The sequence below is a fragment of the Prionailurus viverrinus genome, chromosome B3 (assembly GCF_022837055.1).
Source record: "Prionailurus viverrinus isolate Anna chromosome B3, UM_Priviv_1.0, whole genome shotgun sequence".
In the NCBI taxonomy this organism is placed as follows: domain Eukaryota; kingdom Metazoa; phylum Chordata; class Mammalia; order Carnivora; family Felidae; genus Prionailurus; species Prionailurus viverrinus.
In genome coordinates, this window is record NC_062566.1 from 30164492 (window position 1) to 30181928 (window position 17437).

The window sequence follows — 17437 nt, forward strand, 5'->3', positions numbered from 1 at the left end:
GCTCGCAGCAGAGGAGTTCTGAGCACAGTAAGGTAGGGTAAGGGAAAGCTTACTCATGAAGTGGTGAGAGCACAGTGTGATTTGAAGCCCCACTAGTGTAATACAGCAAGCACAGCACAATGTTTCTGTAGGACACAGAGGTGGGGGTCCTTGCGGGGGACTTCGTAAACTTTTTACCGTCATGTACTTAAGTTAACAATGAGTCATACACATAACGCTTTTCTTCCAAACATTAAAAAAAAAAAATTCACAATCACTAGAGATTAATTTTCTCATGTGTACTGTCCTCCCAGTATTATTTGCAATTTTTTATTTAACACTTCAGAGCAGATGTTGGCTAAAAGAACTTCTCCTTAGATTTATAATCCAGTTTGTATGTTGTTATTGGACCTTCCCTTACATTCAAGAAATACCATCCAGATTCCATCTAGGTTCAAAAGGGAAAACCTAACTATGTTTATTATAAATTCAGTAATATACAAAGGGGACATCTGAGTATGTTTTAAAATCTGTCCTAAGATTTTTGGTCTAACTAATATAAAATGAAAGTAAATGAAAATTGTAAAAGAAGAAACAAGGTTATCAGTATTTGTAGATGACAGAACTGTACAATTAAATGTGGACAAAAGCATCTCAAAACTAAACAGATGACAGAATTTGAAATGTATGTAATCTGGGGTGCCTGGGTGCTCAGATGGTTAAGCGAGTCTGACTCTTGATTTCAGCTCAAGTCATGATCTCATGGTTCATGGGATCAAGCCCCACACTGGGCTCTATGCTATCAGCTGACAGCACAGAGCCTGCTTGGGATCTTCTCTCTTCCTCTCTCTCTGCTCCTCCCATACTCATGCTCACACTCTCTCTCTCTCTCAAAATAAATAAATAAACTTAAATTTAAAAAATGAAATGTATGGAATCAGCAAAAAGCAAAATAGACGCTGTACAAAATCAGTAAGGTCACCATAAGCTTGAGAAATTCTCCTAAAATACTAAGGGAAAATGGAGATACGAAGAATAAAAGGTAAGATGGGGATATGGAAGACAAACAGTATAGAAGTAACAAGCACAAATGGAAAAGCAATATTTAAATATATAAAACTTTCCTGAGCTCAGGAAAGATCTAGAGAATGAAGGGGCACAACTGTTATATGATATGCAAAAGATGTCTTCCCCCTCTTGCTAATAATTCTGGGGCATTTCTTTTAGAAAACCACCTTTCTCTAACTCCTTGGTCCTGGTGGGACTTATAATTAGAATGCTTACAGTGCAGAGTTACCTTTTATTTTCTTTGGTAACTCTGAAAAGGAACATTATTAATTCTAAAATATAGGTATCAGGCTGTGATTTAAAAAAATCAATGGGGATACCGTTCAGCTTTTTGGTGTGCAATCAGATAGGCCATGTGCAACAGAATCATGTGCAACATCTCTGATGGAGCCCTGTTACGCAGTGCAGCCGTGGACAAAGTCACAAGCATTTGAGTAAAGACAGAAATTTCAGGCAAAAGACGGTGTAGGGAGAGAGCAGACCTCTTGATTAGTTAATAAAGTTCACAGCAAGAAGAAGAAATGATGGGAATGTTGGAAAGCCCAGTCGTGGGTCATACTGATCAGAGAGAGGGCCTCCAGACAGACTCCAGGGCTTCCTGTTACATCTAGGAAGGCTAGATATAAGCTATAAGAGTAGCCCACACTGCTCTGTCTGGATAAAGACAACCTTCATATTCAGCAATGCTGAAAGGGCAATGTCTGTTTTCAGGCAAGCAATCACACAAAGGGCAAGCTGTCCCTAAAGGAAGAGATGGCATCGAAAGAACAGATTCTTCCTGAAGCATATTACTGTCCGTGTGAAAGCAAGCATTTACCGAGAGGACAAATTCTGAAGACCAAAAAAAAAATCCAGGTCAGAAATCAAGAGTCAACCTCCCAGATTCCTCTGTATTCTTCACCATTCACATATAATCAATTGCTAAATCTTGATGTTTCTATTAATCTGCCCCCTTATATCACTATTGCTACTACTTCAGATCAAACTGCCATCCCTTTTCACAAAGACTATTAGATTGGTCTCTCAACCATTCTGTCTCCACTTTCACTTTTCTCCAACACATTCCATCCCCAAAACCTATTTCTTGAACACTGTTATCATTACTCAGAACATTTTCACATCCATAAACCAATTATGTTTTATTTCACAGTGCATACCAAGTATTATTTTTATTTCTAACAAAAGGAAATTCAAAAAACAAAAAATATTCACTTAATTTTCTTTTAGCTTTTTAACTACCTGCTGCTATTTTTTTTTAATTGGACATGCCACCTTGAATATTCTATCTCCAGATTTTTTAGAAACCTAAGGTCAACCAAGGCTGTCTTCACTTTGGAATATTCCAAATTTCTGCTTATTGCATTTGGATATTTTCAAATAAGACTCGATTCTCATTTAAAACTTCCTTCTTAGGGCACTTGGGTGGTTCGGTTGGTTAAATGTTTGACTCTTGATTTCAGCTCAGATCATGATCTCACAGTTTGTGAGTTCAAGCCCTGCGTCAGGCTCTGCACAGTGCAGAGCCTGCTGGGAATTCTCTCTCTCTCTCTCTCTCTCTCTCTCTCTCTCTCTCTCCCCGCCCCCTCTGCCTCTCTCTCTCAAAACAAATAAACTTTAAAAAAAAACCTTCCTTCTTATAGTTATAGAGCCTTGAGAAATAATTTGTATGTTACAAATGTTTACTCTTAATACATGGAGTATTACAAACACGATGCTGAAATTATATGACATCACACAGGTCAGCGAACAAGGAATGAGCATGTTTCATCAGCATAATGGTTGGTAAATAAGTCCTACACATTACATACGATCAAGTGATATGTTATTCATTTATCAGGTCCTCTCACAGATCTTTGGTAATGCCCAATGAATTCTTAAACGTGTATTATAATGTGAAAACTACAAAAATATGTTTAATTCTCACATATACATTTTTAAATAAACCTTAAAATATTGCTACCACAAAATGTTTCGGTTAGTTAGGAATAGTTTTAAAAACAGGGGGCTGAAAGATGGAAGGGCAATTCTGTAGTGCAGCATACAAAGCCCTCCGTGGTCCAGCCTTTACCTGCCACTCTCGCCTCATTCCTCACCATTCTTCAACATATGCTAAACTCTCTAGCAGTAAAAAATAACTTACCATGTAGTATTTAGTCTCAGTGCCTTTGCATATGATAGTCTTTTACTGTTACAAAACCCCTTCATTCTTCTTCCCATTCCACCACCACCTAATTGGGTAACTAACTTCTCCCCCGCTAGAGTGATGCTAACCAGCCCGTAGAGCTGGGCAGTTCTCAGGCCAACATTCTTCCCACTCTGTGCGCACACAGAAGACACACAGACAGGGCGGGGTTAGTTTGGAACCTAGCAGATGTGGTCCATCTAGATCTGTCAAGGTTTTCATTCATTACATTAGCTTTTCACCAAAACGATGGAGACTAACAGCTGACAGAAAGCTTAGAGAGATCATGCTGAAGTTTGTACTTGACCAACTGCAGGTGGCAGTGACAGATCTTGTTCATCAACAGGCAGGGACTCATGGATCATCCCAGAATGTACAGTCACCACCTCAAGAGAGGCTTCACCTTCTGCATGAGTATGTAGCTCATGTAGCTGTTTATAAATAAATACCCACATTTCAAAGACAAAAATTTCAATGGAAAAGCAAAAGACTAAAAAACAGCCAAGATGCGCTGAGAGAGAAGAAGGGGAGTGGGGAGACAAAACAAACCGGATAGAGGAATTCAAGCAGACAGACACAGAGGCAGACAAAATAACTGAAGAGAATAGTCCAGATTACAGAGTAATCAGGGAAATGGAAATCAAAACCACAAAGAGATACCACTTTATGCAAATTCAAATGGCAAAAAATAAGAAGTAGGACAAGTCCAGAGCTTTGAGTGGTGGCCGCTGCTGGGCTCTGGCTTCCCACCAGCAGAGAGTGAGGTGGTGTGGACAGCGGCCCCGACACCCCATGCTCTGCCACTCCCTGTGCCCCAAGCCCACCGGTCCTTGCGTCTACACCCTGCTGCCACCCCAGTCCAGTAAGCAGCCCAGATGCAGGCCATAGAGTATGTGGTGGTGGGAGACGGAGCTGCCCATAAACCCTGCCTCCTGATGGGTTACACGGCCAATGCATTTCCTGGACTATTGTCCCCAGTGTCTTTGAAAACCACTCTGCCAATGTTATGGTAGATGGAAGATGGGGAATCTGGGCTTATGGGATACAGCTGGACAAGAAGATTATGACAGATTACGTCCCTTATCCTATCCACAAACAGATGTACTCTTAATTTGCTTTTCTCTTGTGAGTCCTGCATCATCTGAAAATGTTGGAGCAAAGTGGTACCCTGAAATGCAACATCACTGCCCCAACACCTCCATCATTTTGGTGGGGACTAAACTTGATCTCAGAGACAACGAAGACACCATTGAGAAACTGAAGGAGAAGAAACTGACTCTCATCACCTACCAGCAGGGTTTGGCCATGGCTAAGGAGACTGATGTTGGAAAATGCCTGGAGTGCTTGGTTTTCATGCAGCAAGACCTCAAGAGAGTGTTTGATGAAGTTATTTGAGCAGCTCTCTGCCCTCTCCCGTCAAGAAGAGGAAAAGAAAATGCCTGCTGCTGTAAATGTCTGGACCTCTCTCTGCCCCGTCCCCCTGGGAACCACTGTCCACTTTGCTCAAAAATGGTGGAGCCTTTGGGGCGCCTGGGTGGCGCAGTCGGTTAAGCGTCCGACCTCAGCCAGGTCACAATCTCGCGGTCCGTGAGTTCGAGCCCCGCGTCGGGCTCTGGGCTGATGGCTCAGAGCCTGGAGCCTGTTTCCGATTCTGTGTCTCCCTCTCTCTCTGCCCCTCCCCCGTTCATGCTCTGTCTCTCTCTGTCCCAAAAATAAATAAACGTTGAAAAAAAAATTAAAAAAAAAATGGTGGAGCCTTTGCACACAATGCAAAGTTTTTGTTACAGATTTTTTTCCATTAAACCATTTTGAACCAATCGGTAATTTTTAGGTTTCATTCATTTAAAGTGTAAGCCTTCAAACTTTGACATGATATTAAAATATAGCCTTAAAATGGCAATCTTTCTTAAAGCCTTATTTTTCAAAAGCCCTTATTCTTGCTCAGATTAAGAGTTGCCCAAATACCTTGTGAACTAAATTACGCTGTCGTGCTGACAACACGAAGCACTGCACCGTTAAAGACCTTTGTCTCAAGTTTGGAAATGCAGGCACTTCCCAACGAGTTTCTCCCAGGAAAGCAGCACAGCATCCTCCTTCATGAAATGTTGCCATCTGACCACCTGTAATTTATCAGCCCATGTCCATTCCCTAACACTGTACTGTGCGTCCTAATGGAATGAGTTGTAATGACTCAACTCTTTGGATCAATCTTTTTTTTTTTTTTTTTTTAACGAAGCTTTTTCCTGGGCAGAGTTTTTGTTTTTTTTAATGTTTATTTATTGTTGAGAGAGAGACAGAGTCAGAGTGTGAGTGGGGGAGGGGCAGAGAGAGAGGGAGACACAGAATCTGAAGCAGGTTCCAGGCTCTTAGCTGTCAGCACGCCCCGAACCCACAGACCGTGAGATCATGACCTGAGCTGAAGTCAGATGCTTAACCGACTGAGCCACCCACATGCCCTGGATCAATCTTTTTGATTTTGTAGTGAGATTAAAAAACAAAAAACAAAAAAAACCCCAAAAAACCTTAGTGTCTTCACTTCGGCTGAGATTCTGAACAGCCCCCTTACTCCTGTGTCCCTCTGATGCGAAGTGTGTGCTCTAGTGGTGGCCGCATCAGTGTGGGGTGTGTGCAGCCCGTGACACAATCAAAGAATGAAGACAGTTATTCTGATAAAATATGGAGGTTAATTTACATTACACTGTACACATCATAATTAAACTGAGTAAACGTGTCACGGGTAAAATTTTAAAAGGCTATCGGGGCGCCTGGGTGGCGCAGTTGGCTAAGCGTCCGACTTCAGCCAGGTCACGATCTCGCGGTCCATGAGTTCAAGCCCCGCGTCGGGCTCTGGGCTGATGGCTCAGAGCCTGGAGCCTGTTTCCGATTCTGTGTCTCCCTCTCTCTCTGCCCCTCCCCCGTTCATGCTCTGTCTCTCTCTGTCCCAAAAATAAATAAACGTTGAAAAAAAATTAAAAAAAAAAAAGTTTTTAAAGGCTAATCTTTGTCAAATGCAGTAAATGATGAAGAAAGGTTGGTATTATTACTAAGTGTTTTAAGCTTTTCCTTACTCTTAGACCTCCCATCCGTCCTGAAACCAGGCATTTAATTCATCTTTGAACTCATCATTCCTATTGTTGCTAGCTTAGTGCTTTTCTTACAGAACCCCTTAAGGAGCAATAAAGCCTCCTTGTGTCATAAAATCTCTCTGATAATGCATTAGAAATTTTTTTTTGTAGATTAATAAAAGTGCATTCCTGTTTACTTATTACTTTATTCAAAGCCAATAAGCGCTTTCTTTAGTTGTGTAGTAACTAGGTGTAAAAATCATGTGTTGCAGTTATACAGTTTTTGATATTTTTAGGTATCCTAAACTATGAACTTTCTTAACATCACTATCTTGCCAAATGGCCAACACTGTACCTTGACTAATGTTGAGCCTCCTCTTTGCCTCACCCCCTTGGACACATGCTTCCTGTTGCTCTGCCTAACCATGTTCCTGTAGGTCTGTGAGGTTCTGGAAGCCTGTGTTCGTGCTAATGAAGTTCTGTACAACTTATCCCCTGGCAAGAATACAAGGTTGGACCTTTCGACCCCCAGAACAAAATTTTCTACATTGACAGTTACAGAATTGTGGGGTGTTTTCACATTGACCTTTTGCTAATGCAATTAGCAGTATGTTTTGCATGTATGACTTAATAAATCCTTGAGTCATAAAAAAAGTATGATAATTCCAAATGTTGAAAAGAATGTGAAGTGACAGGATTGATTATGCATTACTGGTGGGAGTATAAACTGCTACAACCACTTTGGGAAACAATTTGATATTATCTTTTGAAGTTAGACATTAGATAATCTCTGATCTGTCAGTTTCATTCCTAAATATATACCCTAGACTACATATGGCACATGGAAGAAACACGTACAAGAATGTTCATAGAAGTGCTATTCCTAAAAGGAAACAAACAAACAAACAAAGGAAAAAACCCAAACGTCTACCAATAATAAACCAGAGAAAATAGTTTTCATGTAATCATTCCATGGAACTCACAACAGCAAAAAGGAGTAAACTATAGCTTCATAAATCAAAATAGATTAATCTCAGTAAGCTAATGTTGTATGCAAAAAGCAAACACTAGATGCCAATATAGAGTATGATACCTTTTTAAAATTACAACACAATACTACTAAACAAGTTATTATTTAGACACACATATATGTGATAAAACCAACTTTAAAAATCTGCAAGGGAATGATAAATGTGAAATCCTGAAGAGTGGTGACCTCAGAATAAAGGAGGAATACCTAAGTAGAAGAAGATCATTAGTAATATTCTAGTTGTTGGGCTAGGGTTGTATAATATATATTTTAAAAATAACAAAAGACTGGGGTGCCTGAGTGGCTCAGTTGGTTGAGCATCTGCCTCTTGATTTCAGCTCAGATCATGATCCCAAGGTGGTGGGATTGGGCCCCATGTTGGACTCCACACCGAGCAAGAAGCCTGTTTTGGATTCTCTCTTTCTCTCCCTCTGCCCCTCTCCCCCTACTCTCTCTCTAAAATAAAATTTAAAAATAAATAAATAAATAAAATAAATAAATAAGAAAAAAAACTGTCATAAATATAAGGTCTGAATGTTTTATAAGTTTCAACTGCCATTTACTGCCATGGAATTACCATAACTTATATAAATAGGCTTAATACCTTAGAAATTTCAGTGAATCAGTGGTCTTGAAAAATTCAACACAAGTATCATTGCTAAAATTTTTATAATACCTAATTTCCTAGACTTTTTTTCAGAAAAGAAAAAAACAAAAGGGCTTTACAATACCTGATTTCCATGAAGGTCCAAGACATCTAAGCTTTTAAGGTTCTCCAGATTTGAGATTTTCTTGATTCTGAAAATCAAAATAAGCAGAGTAGAAATAGGGATGCATTTATCATAAATCAAAACATGCTAGAGCATAACTTATTTTTATTAAAATTTTTTTTTAACATTCATTTATTTATTTGAGAGAGAGAGAGAAATCAAGCATAAGTGGGGGAGGGGCAGAGAGTCGGGGACACAGAAACCCAAACAGGGCTCCAGGCTCCAAGCTGTCAGCACAGAGCCCACCAGGGGCTCAAACTCAAGAACTGCGAGATCAGGTCCACTGACAACAGACTAAGCCACCCAGGCGCCCTGCATAACTCATTTTAAATTTATTCTTTCTACAGATAAGTAGACAGATATAGAAACAACGATAGATATATACCTATCTATATAAATCTGTATATAGTAAGAGAGTATATGTAATTGTATATGTAAAACAAAAAAATATTTCCCATTGATTTAATTATAATGTTAAGATGCAGTCCCACTGGAGGAAAGTCCCAAAGACAGCTTAAAAGTCGTATCTTTATGAAAAATCAACTCTACTTCTAAGAACTTTAGGACAATGCACTTATTCAAGGCAGCTCTTTTTACTTCAGAATATGATCTAAAATCCTTACCTCAGTCCTCAAGGCCCTAACCCCTTGTGGCTGCTTCCTCCAGCCTTATCTCCTACCATGGCTCAGGCTCTCTGCTCTGGCCACAGGGGCTTTCTTGCGCTCTCTAACCTGACAAGTTCATTTCTGCGTTCTGTAAACGCCTTAGAGCGTTTACCCTTGCTGCTCCTTCTTCCTCAGTGTTCTTCCCCCAGAACTTCGCACGGTTCACTCCCCCTGCCTGTCTCCATTATTCTCTCCTTCCCCTGCTTTAATTGACTTCATTGCATTTATGCTTGCCTAAAATTATGTTATTTGTTTACTTTCTTATGATCTCCTTCCTCAAACCAAAATGTGAGCTTCAAGAGGGCAGAAACTTTGACATATTCTCTACTATATCCCCAACGCTCCAAACAGGGGCTGGCACTGAGTAGGAACCCAATATATATTTGTTTAATGAATAAATAAACATATACTAACTAAATGGATGAGGTTTATGTACAAGGGTATTCATAATAGGATTGTTTATTGCAGAGATAAATTAGACGCCATGTAAGTTTGGACCTGCTCAGTTAGTGAATATTTGGAATCTTTGATTTGCCATCTGTGAAAAGCTAAAACATTGCTATAAAGGAAAAAACACAGCATTTTATCTCTAAAATGCCCCCTCTTATATTCCTTAATGATTAGGGCCACCCACTGTCTCCCTCATGCCTATCTTTTCTGGCCATCTTATCTGTCCAACTGCCTCCAACAGGACAGTTCTTTTTTTTTTTTTTTCTAAATGTTAATTTATTTTTGAGACTGACAGTGCACACTACAGGGGAGGACAGAAAGAGAAAGAGAGAGAATATCAAGCAGGCTCCACACTGTTGGTGCAGAGCTGGACGCAGGGCTCGAACTCACAAAGCGGAAGATCACGACCTGAGCCAAAATCAAGAGTTGGATGCTTAACCGACTAAGCCACCCAAGGGCACCATAGACAGTTCTAAAAAAATAAAACAAAAACCACTTCCCTTTTACTTTTCCCTACTACAGACCCTAATTTCTCATGCTACCATAATTCAGTAGAGGGAAAGGAGCAGCGGCAAAGAAAGGGTAGAAATGAAGTTCATACAATCCATCTTGACCATCGTCTGCCTATCACTATTCACTTCTGTTGTCATTACCTACTGCCTCAAAGAACCATTTCTACATTGCTAAATGTTTCCAGAACCTGGATCATCCCTTGAAATTTCATATATGCTGATCACTGATGTGGGGAACAAAGGCAAAAGTTCTGTTCTCTAGGAACAGAACTGCCTCGATGTTAACACTTTGCTAAGGGCAAAAGGCAATCTTAGCGTAACATTATCTCGAACACCGGCATCCTATAAGTCTCCTTTAACATATAAAAACTCCTTTGGAAACTTCCTTTATCTCTATCCCCCAACATATATGTTAGCAATCATCCTCCAAGCACATGGCCCTTGACATACATATGAAGGGTCTCCTGACTAAGGTTTTATTAGACAGTAATAAATGACCTTTTCCTAAAGAACGGGTAGTCCCCTCAAGGTCCTGGAAACCTTGCTTCCAAAATTCCTTACAGACTTATGCTATCTCTAACCCCCTCCCAACTTCAAAGTATATAATCAAATGCTCCCCACAACCCCAGTGCAGCTCTTTCTGCCCACGAGTCCCGTCCCCGTGCTTTAATAAAACCACCTTTTTGCACCCAAGACATCTCAAGAATTCCTTCTGGACCATCTGCTCAGAACCCCAACGTTTTCACGTGAGTCCCCATGTAAACATAATGCAAATTTAAACTTCATGAATTTCCATCTCCATTTGACCTCAGTCATCTTACATCATTGCCAAATCCAGAATTATATCACCACAACCAATTGAATCCAACTTATCTATGATAAGTGCACCTACTACTGTGCACTATCACAATGCGATTATGTTCATCTTCTCTCCCTTATCACACACACATGCCACACCCCCGTCTTATCGTTTGTTCTTCCTATCCTTATTTTTCTTTAGTATTTTAAAAGAGTTTCTCAAGCTTATGCTGACACTATCAAATAGGAAAACAGACAAAACTTTCAACAAAATTAGTCTTCTGCCTGCTTTGCCCTTGAAATATTTAGAATAGTTGGAGAAAACTCCAATACCCTGATAATATGGATTAGGACAGAGTGATGCTTTCTTTTTTTTTTTTTTTAGTTTAAAAAATTTATTTATATGGGGGGGGGGGGGGGCATGTGTGCACACATGCGAGAAAGGGAGGGGCAGAGCGAAAGAATTCCAAGCAGGCTCTGTACTGTCGCACAGAGCAGCTCGAACTCCCAAACCGGGAGATCACGACCTGAGCCAAAATCAAGAGTAGGATGCTTCACCAACTAAGCCACCCAGGCGCCCCCAGAGCAATGCTCTCTAACAGCAATCCAACTTCAGAGAAGTCTTTTACTCAACTGGTTTTATACCCCCAAGCCCATATTCCCTAAAACAGTGGTTCTCAAACTTCTGTATCAGATTCATCTGCCGGGCTTGCTAAAATATAGATTGCTGGGCCCCACCTCCAGAGTTTCTGAGATAGGGTCCAAACATTCACATTTCTGACATGTTCTTGGGTGGTGCTAATGCTGCTCGTCTAGAGATCACATCTTGAGAATGTGATCTTAAAATTCAGACCTTCCACATCAAATCTCAACTCTCCTCTCGTATGAGTTTCATGAGAATGAACTCACCTACTTAGAAAATACTAAAGCATATTCTAAGGATATAATCAGAGAGGCAGACAAAGATTTATGGATAAGGATATTTACCACAGCATTATCATAGCAAAAAAAAAGGACACAATGTAAGTGTCTAACAGGGAAAATATTAACTATTACACATCTGTCTACATAACTATACATTATGCAGCTCTTAAAGATATATTTTCAAAACAAATGTTTTTTCAAAGAATGTTTAATGACCTGGAAAGATGTAAATAATAAAATATATTCAAGTGAAAAGCACTAGCATAAAAACCAATTTTATAAAACTGTGATCAGGTAGGTAGAGTAGGAGTGTTTCTCAGTGTAGATTACCAAAACGTGGAAATAAGGCAAAGGAATGACCTCCTGTCCCTTCAATGTCATATCAGAGCACTGGGAACAAGCGTACCTAAGGATCACCCATTTACTACTGATTAGAGCCCCAACTCTGCAAAGTTATGTACTAACTCACAGAAAACGGATTTAAGCTATGATGATGATTTTTGCCAGGTAGGAATGTAATTTATTTTTGTCTGTTAGAAAAAATAACCCACAGGGTGATAACTTCACTGCTCTGTAGGACATGGGCCTGTTTCATAACTTAATCATATTCTGGTACTTTTTATTTCTCATTGACTATGCATCAGTTTCTCTTATCCTCCTTTTGAGCCAGCTTTGTCATCCTACTAGTTCCCTCATTATTGAGTTAATTAAAACATTGGCCTGTAACTACTATTTGTCTGGGAATTATATGTTTAACATTTTGAAAATGATACACAAGGGATGGAGACTGTCTCAGCCTAAAGTTCTCTGATTTGGAGGATCCATGTGTTCTGTTTCTGTATTTATCAGAAACCCTGGGCAGTTTTAAGGTACTTCAATCTCAGAAAGCTTCGTGCACGGTAAATTCTTCCCATAGAATTCCACCAGGGCCTCACATACCGTTAAGCTGTCGAGTAAAACAGTTCCTGTATGTTGTGACTTCCAGCTTTAAGCTTTGACACACGGTGGCTTTGCGACTCTCACTTCCGATTTGGACTGCCCCAGTGATTAGGGAAAAAAGCAGGCAAGTCGCTGTCAGTGAAACCCAAGACCAACCAAACATCTTGCTGTCTTGTCTTCAGAACTGCCTTTGTCATAGATTCTTTCCCTACCCCCAGCACCTGAAATTACCTAAAAACAGATCCAATCAAAATGAATTCAGAGGCATATTAAGGCATCAGTTGACCAGGAGATCACTGGTCAGATTAGATACCGATGTGTGAAATTTGCAGAATTCTAGCCAATTCTCAATATGACCTGAAAGATTTTTTTAAAAGAAGTTCTCCTACTAAATGGACTGAAACTGGAAAAAGACAAGCCCCACCCATCACCTCAGCTGCAGACCACGAGGGGTACATCACAGCCCATCTCTGCAGGCTACGTTATGATGCCTGCGTAAGGACTAAACTATAGAATCTCTATGAAGGCTAGGCTTTTTAGGAGTCAAAGACAAATCCTTAAGTGGAGACCGTCAAGGAATCAATAGGAAAGGAATATGGAATCCCAGGGCCTGGCTGAGAGTTTTAGATCTATAGTCCTGGGTGATCAGGCAAAAGAGCATAGAAGTTCTACCCATTAGCCTGTGATCTGAGGGCACCAGAATCTCACAAAGATAAATAGGAATATAGAAAGCAGAGGAGTCAGATGGCAAGAACTTCAGTAGCAGAGCGGTAGGGGGTTCTTCCGAAGCAATGTAAATTTCACATACAGACTCTCAGTATGTGAAATTTAGACTCTCAGTCTAAATACAGACTAAGTCTAAATTCTAAATACTGAAATACAGACTCTCAGTATGTGAAATATTTGTCGCAGTTGCTTGAACTTAGAGGAATGTGGTTGCCCTGGATTTTAACACCTGGTTCCACTGTCTTGAACTAAAACATGGTGCACTGCTTTGCAAAGTGAGAGGGAGAAAACCTTCTGGACTCTCGCCCAGGAGGGGGCAACAATACACCCAAGACAAACCTGAGGAGACAGGGTAAGCTCATCCCCACTCCAGCATCCCTCAGCCAGATTTGGTCCTGTACTGCCTCGGGATAGATTTGCATCTTCAAGGCTCACAGGCCCCTTGCTGTGACAAAGTCTGCTGGCCGGAGGACACTTGAAAGATTTGGGTTGTTCTGATACTTCAGAAATAATGCATTTTGGGAGAATGTGAAAAGCTGTCTTTCTGACTTTCTTTTTTATTAGAGAACCCTAGCAGCTCTAAAACGGTTTCACAGCTATTTTCTCTATGTGAAAAATAAAGTAAAACAGGACCAAACGCAAGCAAAACAAACAAAAAGATGGGAGTAGAAAGAGGAGAGTGCATTAGATTGCTTTTACTTGATTGGCCAAGATAAGGATCTAGAAAAGGGCGTTAGGTCCCTTAGACTTAGAAGAGCAAAGTGACCTCTGAAAAGGTCAGAAGGCCAGATGGGACTGGTGTCTCCAAGGCATAAATTATTTTTTAAAAACTCAAAAGTTTATTTCTGAGAAGCCAGAGAAGCTGCAAAGTAGAAGCAGGAAAAAAAAAAAAAAGTAGATTGAGAGAGGATTTAAAACATTGGGACCCAGGAGCTGCTCTTAGAATTTATGTTTAAAACTAGCAAAGGAGGGGCACCTGGGTGGCTCAGTCAGTTAAGCGTCTGACTTTGGCTCAGGTCCTGATCTCGTGGTTCACAGGTTCAAGCCCCACATCAGGCTTCGGATTCTGTGTCTCCCTCTCTCTCTGCCCCTCCCCTGCTCACACACACTCTCCCTCTCTCAAAAATAAACGCACATTAAATATCTTTTTAAAATAAAAATAAATAAAACTAGCAAAGGAGATTAAAAATGTCACTATGAAGCACCTTACCCCGGGACTGAAGGAAGAGCCCAAAGGCAATGCTACTAAAGAATAAATAGAAGCTACACGAACAGATCAATAACTCCAAGGCTCAGAAAGTAGTTAAGAAATCTCTGGGAGAGCGAACAGGGAGCACGTAGAAGAGAATGCCTTAAATGTGTGAAAAGTTGACTTCTTACTTTACCCAGTAAACTACTCTGCTGGCATACTCTTACTGTGTACAGTTTCTACATATCCAACCTTGCAAAAGTCACTTTACATCTCCATTTCTTCATCTGTGAAATGAGAAAGTTGATCTCTGAGGTCACTTCAAGCTCTAATACTCCACGCTTCTATAATTTCCCCAAATTCTGTCCAGCTACCATAATGCTCAGTTTGATGCTTGAACCAAGTATAGGCGATAAACTACATTGGTGGGCACCTTCGAGAAACCACAGAGAAAAGGGGCACCTGGGTGGCTCAGTCAGTTAAGCATCTGACGTTTGCTTTCGGCTCAGGTCATGATCTCACAGTTCGTGAGACTGAGCGCTGCGTCAGGCCCTGCTGACGGTGCAGAGCCTGCTTGGGATTCTCTCTGCCCCTCCCACGTCTCTCTCTGACAAAGTAAGTGAATAAACTTAAAAAATATATATGTATTAAAAAGAGACAGAGACAGAGACAGAAACCACAGAGAAGAGACAAGAGCCTAGAATTCTGGGACATGATCTTGGAAAAAGCACCTTACTATTACCACCAGCCAGTGAGAATAAAGAGGTAATTCAAGATCCATGCTGGGGGGGGGGGGGGGGGGGGGGAGGAAGAAGGGAGGGGAACCAAGCTTGGATATAATGCTGTATTTAAAATTCATTATTTGATAATACAAAAATCATTTTGGGGTTTGCTAAACAGCCCTTCTTTGTAGGCATTGCAAAAACTAGTAAAACAGAATGGAGAGAAAATCATGGACAAATCTCAAGGAAATTAGTCAGAAATTGTGTAACTGCACTACACGATAGAGCCTTATAAAAGGAACTGGGGCAGGGGCACCTGGGTGGCTCAGTCGTTGAGCTTCGGACTTCGGCTCAGGTCATGATCTCGCGGTTTGTGGGTTCGAGCCCTGCGTCAGGCTCCTTGCTGACAGCTTGGAGCCTGGAGTCTACTTTGGATTCTGTGTCTGCCTCTCTCTCTGCTCCTCCCCAGCTCATGCTCTGTCTGTCTCTCTCTCTCTCAAAAAAAATAAAGAAAATAATGTTTAAAGGAACTGGGGAAGTTTGTAAAGGATATAATATTAAATACATACTGAAAACACCATCCAAAAAAGAATCAATCAGTAATTTGACAAGCACGAAATATCAAATATCTACCCTCAGTCAAGCACTGAGAATTACAAGTGAAACACATAAGCCTGAAGTGACTACTCATGTTTACATAATATAGCCCATGAAAACATAAAGTTAAGGCCAAAGTTTGCTATTCACTTCCATGTAAGATATGGCACTGGAAAGCAATGGAAATAATAAAATATGCATTCAATAAATATTATTTGGTTTGGCTGTTAGACTGAATCTCCTAAGACAAATTATAACTGAATCTTAATCCACGCAAATACTCTTTCCAAATTTTAGCCTATTAGTTTCTTAAGTATTATTCAATTCTGACACGTTATCTGAACACCAGGAGACTCAACGTTAGCCCTAAGTAAATAAACAAATATGCTCTACAAAGATTACCTGTTTTTTCCCAGCAGAAGGACACGGAGGGATCTCAGAGTAGAAAGCCCACTGATTTCTTCAATTTGGTTATCATATAAATCCAAGAATATTAGCCTCTGTAGATTAGAAATATTTTGGATCCGAGTTATAAAATTGTGTTGAAAGTTCAACAAACGAAGGTGTTCTTCTCCATCAATGATAGGACACACAGTCAGCTTTTGCCTAGAAAACATTTTTGAAAGTAAATAAGGCTTCAATGTGACAATCTGCCTCCTCTTAAGAATGTTATTAATAGTATCTTTGTGCTCCCATGCTGTGAGGAGAAAAAGGTAAACACAACCACTTCTTGCCTCCAGGAACTATTGTAAATCATCTCTATTAAAAGACAATGTACTTTGCCAAAGGCATTTATCAAAATTAAGTCTAAGCTCTCATTATATTAAAAAAAAATCTCCAATATCGATTATTTCACATAAAATGGACTTAACATCAGAAAACACTCAACGTAATTGCCTTCTGTGGTGAAAGTTGAGATGATTCAAAGAGCCACGTCACATCACCAGAGAAATGACCTTGATGTGGATCTACTGATACAAAGACCTCCCAGGCAACTAAGTCATCAGGAAAAAAAAAACAAAAACAAAAACAAAACACATATATACAGGTGTCTCACAGAATCATTGACTCTAGAGCTGAATGACATCTTGGGAAGAGGAAGAAATTCGGCAGTCTACAGTTCATCTGATGGAAACAGTTTCATCCTGAAATCCATGCATGGAAAAGTAGTCCTCAGAAACTTAGATTTTAAAAATATGATTACACATTCAACATTAACTCTAGACTTTGCAGAACATTTAGAATGCCAAAGGATACGATGAAACCTTTACTAATATATGCCTTTCGCTGTATCTGAAAGACTCAGTCTCTATTATGCAAAAAGCTATCATATATTACATGTGAAGTAAATACGTGCAGGGCCCTTTAAGAATTCTACTAGCGCAACATATGGCAGACAGGAGGGATTCTACTCTGAGATTTTCAACAGTGTTGGAGGAAAACGTGGTTCTATCGACCAGCATGTGAACAACTCTAATGGGGAGACTTCTTAGAACTATTTCCTTTCAGTAAAAATCAAGTCAATAGAATCTCTAAAGAAAATAAATCAAGCATGAGTAAAACTGTGGAAGTGATCAGAATCAACCTCATTTAGAGAAAACAGAGTGATTAGCACAAGGAAATGACTGAATGCTAATGGCCAACAAAGATATGATGTTTAGGGGCCCCTGAGTAAGTGGCTCAGTCGGTTAAGCATGGGACTTCAGCTCAGGTCACGATCTCAAGGTTTGTGAGTTCGAGCCCCGCATGTGCTGTGTGCTGACAGCTCAGAGCCTGGAGCCTGCTTCGGATCCTGTCTCCCCCTTGGTCTCTGCCCCTCCC

At 40.2% G+C, this 17437-nt stretch overlaps 1 protein-coding gene and 1 pseudogene across 4 annotated transcripts in view; one reads left to right on the forward strand and one right to left on the reverse strand.

The window, feature by feature from the left end:
• Positions 1–17437, reverse strand: part of LRRC49 (leucine rich repeat containing 49) — a 149730-nt gene that overhangs the window by 121247 nt on the left and 11046 nt on the right. For all 4 annotated transcript variants that reach the window (XM_047863213.1, XM_047863214.1, XM_047863216.1 and 1 more), the window contains 2 exons: positions 16019–16222; positions 8056–8122 (listed from right to left, as the gene is read on the reverse strand). In XM_047863213.1, coding sequence (XP_047719169.1) covers positions 8056–8122; positions 16019–16222 — 271 coding nt within the window. The remainder of the gene's footprint in view (positions 1–8055; positions 8123–16018; positions 16223–17437) is intronic.
• Positions 4105–4680, forward strand: LOC125168253 (ras-related C3 botulinum toxin substrate 1-like; annotated as a pseudogene).